The 7,210-nt window shown below is 46.9% G+C and overlaps 1 protein-coding gene across 1 annotated transcript in view; it reads left to right on the top strand.

Moving 5' to 3' along the window:
• SMYD5 (SMYD family member 5) overlaps window positions 1–5,145 on the top strand; it is a 6,408-nt gene extending 1,263 nt beyond the window's left edge. The window contains exons 3-10 of the mRNA XM_072406983.1: window positions 26–165; window positions 389–510; window positions 1,118–1,187; window positions 1,465–1,569; window positions 2,069–2,131; window positions 2,358–2,428; window positions 3,354–3,467; window positions 4,618–5,145. Of these exons, the coding sequence (XP_072263084.1) occupies window positions 26–165; window positions 389–510; window positions 1,118–1,187; window positions 1,465–1,569; window positions 2,069–2,131; window positions 2,358–2,428; window positions 3,354–3,467; window positions 4,618–4,780 (848 nt within the window). The 3' untranslated portion in view covers window positions 4,781–5,145. The remainder of the gene's footprint in view (window positions 1–25; window positions 166–388; window positions 511–1,117; window positions 1,188–1,464; window positions 1,570–2,068; window positions 2,132–2,357; window positions 2,429–3,353; window positions 3,468–4,617) is intronic.
• The last annotated feature ends 2,065 nt before the right edge of the window (window positions 5,146–7,210 follow it).

The following is a 7,210-nucleotide window of genomic DNA, read 5'->3' on the forward strand; positions in this document are numbered from 1 at the left end:
ACCGTCTCCTCTTCTATGTCTGCAGCCTGTGATCATTGCCTGCGATCCCTGGAGACAGCAGAAGAAAATGCCAGGAGACTGTCCGGGAATGTTCATGTCAGCCTCCCGTACCCGGAGCTGTGCACAATACAGAATGGCCTCCACCAGCAGTGCCCGGACTGCCAGGTTAGTATGGGGGGGTGATGGGAACCACTGCCAATGGACATTATCATCACTGCTGTGATAGTTGTTTTACACAAGAGGGAACTCTGTGGCAGTCAGATGAGGGGGTATTTAGGGGTGGTAATGATGAGTGACCCCAGCATGATGGGATGGGGAGATGTCTCATATTTAGATGTTGTGGACAGCCAATAGAATCCTTGTAATAACCGGGATTTGTGCTCTGTAGGTCTCGTATTGCAGTGCGGAGTGTCTGAAGGCTGCCAGGGATCAGTATCACCAGGTCCTATGTCTGGGATCTGCCAGGGACAACCCAGCTCACCCACTCAACAAGATGGAGGAAGCCTGGAGGTAAGGGACCGGATAATAAGGGACCGGATAAAACTGACCACCAGTGCTGGGTGTTGTCCTGCAGTGCCTGGAGGGAGGAACCAATGAATGGTGGCTCCTTATATAAAGTTCATTCACTAAACAAAATCCGATCCCTCAGCTAAACTGCACGGAAAATATTCATCTCCCTGAGGTAGAGCTGCTCCCTACACACATGGACTTTCCTTGTTCCTTGCACCCCTGGGTTACCTCTTTGTTGCATCCCTGGGTGCCCTGCAGACCCGGACTTCTCGATTCAGCCATTAGATGGTGCTGTAGGTGAAGCAAGCATGGATCCAGCACAGTACATACTAGGGGCCCTAAGGCTGCAGGATCTTCTGTACCCCCCACCCCCTAAAAGCAGCCAGTTCTATGCAAACACCCTATTACTGGGTTTGCTGGGGGTCTCATGTATGCTGGGGTAAAATATTTTGCTTTCGTGTACTTATTCACAGACTTATTCACTTATCAGTCTTTTTCAGTGCACAGGATGGGTGAATGTGCAGAGGTTGGGGAATATATTGAGGTTCCAGCACGGAAATCTCCGGGTGATATTTCCCTCTAACATCTTCTCTTCCATCTCCCCCAGGAACATGCATTACCCTCCGGAGACCGCCAGCATCATGCTAATGGCCAGGATGGTGGCCACTGTTAAACAGGTACGCCACCTCTGGCAAATGCTGATATTACACTTTTAGGGTTTAGATTACCCCCCCCATCACCCCCATCAATAATAACCAATAGGTTTTACCCCAATGGGGGTCTGTGGTTTGTATCTGACAGTCCCTTTGACTTTATAGAACCTTGAAGTGACAAAGGAACCTCAGCACCCAGTGGGGGGTGCAAGCATCATCGAGTAAACATGGGGTCACAGGATCTGCCCCCTACTGAGAAATGTGAATCTTAATGAATCTTAGTGAATCTTCTTCTCTGCAGGCAAAGGACAAGGATTGGTGGCTCCAACTTTTCACCCAATTTTGCAGCAAAACCGCCAACGAAGAGGAGGAGATCGTCCACAAGCTGCTGGGTGACAAGTTTAAGGTGAGTTCTGGTAGACGCCATTCATCTTCCTGGATTTGCTGTGGAACGAGCTGGGAATAGACTCCAAGCAAACCCTAATATTTCAATGTTCAAATGAGAGCTCGGTGAATAAAGTGGAGTTTTCAGTAGCCAATAAAAAACAGCTGACGGTTACTATAAAGTGCCAGGCGGTGCGCCCTGCTAAGAGAGCCTGGAGGTAATGCTGCAATGTTTGAGAAGTGCCGTGCGTTGCGTCCTGCTAAGCCTGGAGGGAATGCTGAGTAAAAAGAAAAAAACCTGAAATGTCCCATTTTGTTGGCTGATTAAAGCCCAATTCTGCGTAGTCGGGACCCCAAGTGGGGGGATGCAGCTTGGGGCAGTTATGCTATTTAAAGGAAAAGTACAACTTTACAAAAACTTTCTTCTTTTTTTATATTCCGGTATTAGTGGTTGATAGGGGTGAAATGGCCATAAGTAATGGGTGCGTTCTTTACTAACCCTATCCCCTTTGCTCACACAGGGTCAGTTGGATCAGCTGAGACGCCTGTTCACGGAGGCTTTGTATGAGGAGCGAGTGAGCCGGGTAAGAGGAGAGTGCACCATGGGATCAATACCGAACGATTTTTTCCCATAAACTTCTCTCATTTGCTTCCTTTTGGAGCTGACGTATCACAGTGCAGTCTGAGATCATTGACAGGTGCAGCTGAGCTGTAGTTCACCTGCTTTAGTCAGCTTTTTCATTTATTCATTCACAGCAAACAGAAGCACGTTGTCACAATTTTCATTCTCTTTCTTTGTTTCCCTTTCAGTGGTTCACTCCAGAAGGCTTCCGATCTTTATTTGCCCTCGTAGGAACAAACGGGCAGGGGATTGGTACAAGGTAAGTTTAATTATTATTATTATTATACAGTATTTATATAGCCCCAACATATTACATAGCGCTGTACAATATATAGGGGTTACAAATGACAGACAGATACAGAGAGTGACACAGGAGGAGGAGAGGACCCTGCCCCGAAGAGCTTACAATCTAGGCGGTGGGGGAAGTATCACACAGTAGGAGGGGGATATGGAATGGTGGGAAGTAGTGAGGGTTTAGGAGACAGAAGAAGACGGGTAGGTGAGGGGGAAGCGTTGGGTCTTAAATGAGCAGAAAGTAGGAGCAAGCCGAATAGGACGAAGAGACCATTTCAGTGAGTCGGGGCAGCTCTAGAAAAGTTTTGGAGCCCTGCGTGTGATGAGGTTATGAGTAAGGAAGTCGTTAGTAGGTCATGCAGCCAGGACACTATCTGTATGGAGTTTGCAGGTTGTCCCCGTGTCTGCGTGGGTTTCTTCCGGGTACTCTGGTTTCCTCCCACATCCCAAAACATGCAGTGAGGTTAATTGGCTTCCCCCTAAATTGACCTTAGACTACATTAATGACATATGACTATGGTAGGGACATTAGATTGTGAGCTCCTTTGAGGGACAGCTAGTGACAGGATAATGGACTTTGTACAGCGCTGCGTAATATGATGGCGCTATATAAATACTGTGTAATAATAATAATAAAATTGGAGGAGCGGAGAGAGCGGCTGGGGGGGATTTATATATTTTTATATGGGTATGGGTATCCCAGTGGCTTCCTATTGCCGGCTTTCAGGCTCATCAATCTATCATGTAATATTGATGAACAAAGGCAGATATGGGTAAAGTCCAGCCTGGGGGTGACGGCCATGGCTCCCTCTATTGATATACAGTCGAGGGGTAAAGGAAGCCACTGGAGTTCCATATATCAGTCCATTGATCACATTCTCGCCTTGCAGCTCCCTCAGTCAGTGGGTTCACGCTTGTGACGCTCTGGAGCTCCCGGCCCAGAAGAGGGAACGCCTGGACGGCCTGATAGATCAGCTGTACAAGGACATCGAGAAAGGTTGGTGGTAGATAAGCTGAAAAGTCTTGGCAATGGCCATGTGACTTCAAACTAAACTGGAAACAAAATTAAAGCCTGTATCTGGGTAGAAATAAAATTCTTTCCTGAGTCAAATCTATGTGACCCGGTCATCCAGCCAAGCAGTGCCCACATTGCGCCCGCACTAGCCAATCCCAAACGTATTATTCTGAGTGTCCTGCCTATCACTGGACAGTCCATAGGAAATGTCTATTGCACACAGATGTGGATGTGGATGCCTAAAGATGGATAGAAAACCCCGGATTGTACCACTAACCTCCCTAGAGTTCTAATTCTGTCCAAATTTCCATGCAAAAAGCGTTACATTTTTTTGCATGAAAATTTATTTTTGCATTGTAGGCTATAATTTTAAGGCATAACTCAACCGAAATATGTCCAATATTTAATAAATGTAATAATAAACTTTAAATAAAAAAACACAAAAAAATAGTTAATATGTAATGTAAGGGGACAGTAGCATTTATAATATAATTATTTATATAATATATGAACATTTCTTTGTATTGGACTCAATACAGCTATTTTGTATTGAATCCAATGCAAAATTATTTGAATTTCCCGCCGATCCGCACTGACGTCACTGGGAAACCTGGAGATCGTCTCTGCATTGTGCAGCTGGAGATAGGAGGAGCAGGACGTGTCCCCAGGACCTGTGGGGGTCAGCAGGACGCCGGGGGACGACAACGGAGCAAGGTAAGTGTTTTTTTTTTTAAGTTAATGCGACCCTGAGTGTTACTCGGGATTACCGCCATTTGCAGGTAATATCCACCTTGAGTCACACTTGGAATAACCACCAGAGGGGTTAGGTATTGGGTATGGGGTTTTATTATCAATGCTCAATGCTTGATATCAATCAAAGGTGATTGGAGGGGGAAGGAAGCCGTGTGTAGGTGCAACCCATTAAATATATTTCCTTTCAAATCTCCCCGAATCTGTCTTTATATTGCTGGGCAGCCAATCAGAACTCCAGGTGTGTGATTGAGCTGGTGGTGAATGGAAGAGGTTGCTTTGTGTAGTGGATGATCTTACGGTTGTATTGGATCTCATATAATGATGATCTGGCTCAGTGTTCTCTGTACAGCACTGCGGTATATGTCAGCTATATAAATGTATAATAGTCATGTGACTTTCCGCAGGGAGAACTACCTGTTCATCTGCTCCTGTGCGAAGTGCCTGTCTCAATCGGAAGACCCAGACTTCACATCGGAGGAGGAAGACGAGGACGCTGAATTGGAAGAGACAGACGACGCAGAGCTGGAAGACGAGATGACGGATGTCTGATCTGACCCCCTTCTACAACGCCCCATTTCCGGAGATCCCCCACCATCTCGATTTCCTGTACGACCGACCCTCAATGTCCATACCTGAGCACTTTGATTGGCTGTGCCTTTGCCAAAACAAAACTGTTCATGACAAACACTTGTGTTTTTTTTTGTTTTTTTTTAATACCTCTTCCTCGCATTTGTGTGGGGTGGGGGTGCTGACCACGGTAGGCGAGGGCCCAAGGTTTGTGCACACTCCGGATAAATGTTTACATTCTTCATACTTTGTGCTGAGATTTGATAGAATCTGCTCCTGACATATCACATTATTTATACCCAGCCCCCCTGCATGGCACGGCTCAGTAAAGGCGACCCCACCCCTGATTGGCATGGGTATTTGTTTTATTTAGCTGCTGTTACATTACAGATCATTACCCTCGTGTGTGTGGTGGGGGGGTGGTTGTGCTGAATTGCCCCCCCCCCCCCCCCCCCCCCCGGTGATAAGCCCTCGCTTGGCATGACAGATCCAGGAAGTAGATCATTAATGCAAAGATTTGGATTGCACCGTGGCTAATTTATGTTGAGGTTCTCCTCCCATACAAACCCCAAAGTTCCATTTTCTGAATCAATTGTCCATCTTCTACTCTTTCTATAGCAGCTGGAGGAACTCTGCTGGGTCAGCTGACGCAATCCAGCGACGCGTAATACTGAAATGTGCAGGATCTGAGGAAAACTCGGGCTACGGTGCATACAATGGCCATCACATTGGGGCTCCAGGTTGACTCCAACGTCCATAAATTCTTCCATCTTTCCAAAGCTCGATCCTCTGCCTTGTATTGTGTTGAGGAATCTGGAAGATCGAACCTGGTGACCGGTTCACATTAGTCTGGAGTTTACAGATTGGCTTTGAGGACAGCATGGACCAAAGGGACTAAAGCCAAGGTGTATGGCCATTAAAATCCTAACCATGTGGGGGTGATACCCCGTCCCTGATACGTCCCTATTGGTCCCCCATATTTGCCCAAAGTAAATAGGTTTCTTGTCATAGCTAAAAAGTTTGCCCCTACCCCCCGTGCTAGTGTTGGTTGGTCAGGTGCTGTATCATAGGAGGAAGAAAAGTGAATCTCATTCACCCTCCTCCTACGTGGGGGGTGCATAGTATGGGAATATATTAAATACTGGCAGTGAAGGGGCGGAAATTGAAGCATTTGGAGATTCTCCGCCTATAAACCCCACACAGGTAGTGCTCATGGTGGCAATGAACCCAGAACACGAGCGCTGCAAGGCGAGAGTGCTAACCTTGGACGTTTGTTGGTCCCTTTGTATCCTTGAAGCCTGGGGCCACTTTTTCCACCACGGGCTCCACATCCTCACTACTTCTTCATTAGGAGTATATTCAGAGAAAACACCATTCCTTATGATGGGCATTAACATTGGGGAGCCCGGGGGAGGTGATTCCCCTGACTAAGGTTTGGAATGTAAGGACGGAGGGAGGGCACCTAACTTACCCCAATACATAGCAAAGGCCGGGACTGGTAACCCTTCCGTAGTCACGTTCTGTGGATCACTTCTTGGTGGAAGCAAATCTCTGGGCATGGTGGATGGATTGGGTCGCCATATTGCCAATCTCTAAACATAGACAAAATAGGGCCATGAGGTCCAGCAAATGTAGAAGAACCCCATACTTTAGAGCCAGGGTTGGTTTTGGAGGGGGCAGTTTGTGGCAGCAAACTAAGTAATTACCCAGGGCACCCACCCAGGTCCCCAATTGATAGAATAGCAGGGAGATAAAATGCTTTATACTTGGGGCTCCCTTTTTATATTTGCCCAGGGACCCCCTTTGTCTTGAACCTCCTTTCTCCCAGCCCTAGTGGTTACCCTGGAGTATAGCGGCTGAGTGCCGGTACCCTACAAGTATTACTCCCTTGTCACACACCCCCAATATATCTCTATATTGCCCCTACGAGACGCCCCCCCCCCCCCCCCCCCACACACACACACACACATGGCCACACCCTTCAGTTTTCTGCCATGGCACTGGCTTGTTGCCCCTCTGTTACCCAACTCTTTTGTAGGATTGGAGGTTGCCCTGTTGGAATTGTATGCATGATTTTCTGGACTATGCAAGCAATAAAAACATTTGTGACTCTGCATCGTCTTTGTTGCTGAATTTGGGAGCAGAATAGGCAAAACAATTGGCAACTCGATCTGCCATAGAAGCGAGAAAGGAAGGATAGAGAGATTTCCGTCCTCTTCACTTCCCATAATGGCTGCATCAACCTATGGAACCCACCGACAGGAAATACAACCAGACGTCTCAGTATGGGAATATACAAACTCACCACACACAATAAAATCTGATTGTACAATCTCCTTTACATTCACCAAAACCAAGCCAGGTGAGGACACGTCTGTTCATTCACATCCATTCACTGGCCATTTATTCATC

This window comes from Pyxicephalus adspersus, chromosome 3, assembly GCF_032062135.1.
Source record: "Pyxicephalus adspersus chromosome 3, UCB_Pads_2.0, whole genome shotgun sequence".
Lineage (NCBI taxonomy): Eukaryota > Metazoa > Chordata > Amphibia > Anura > Pyxicephalidae > Pyxicephalus > Pyxicephalus adspersus.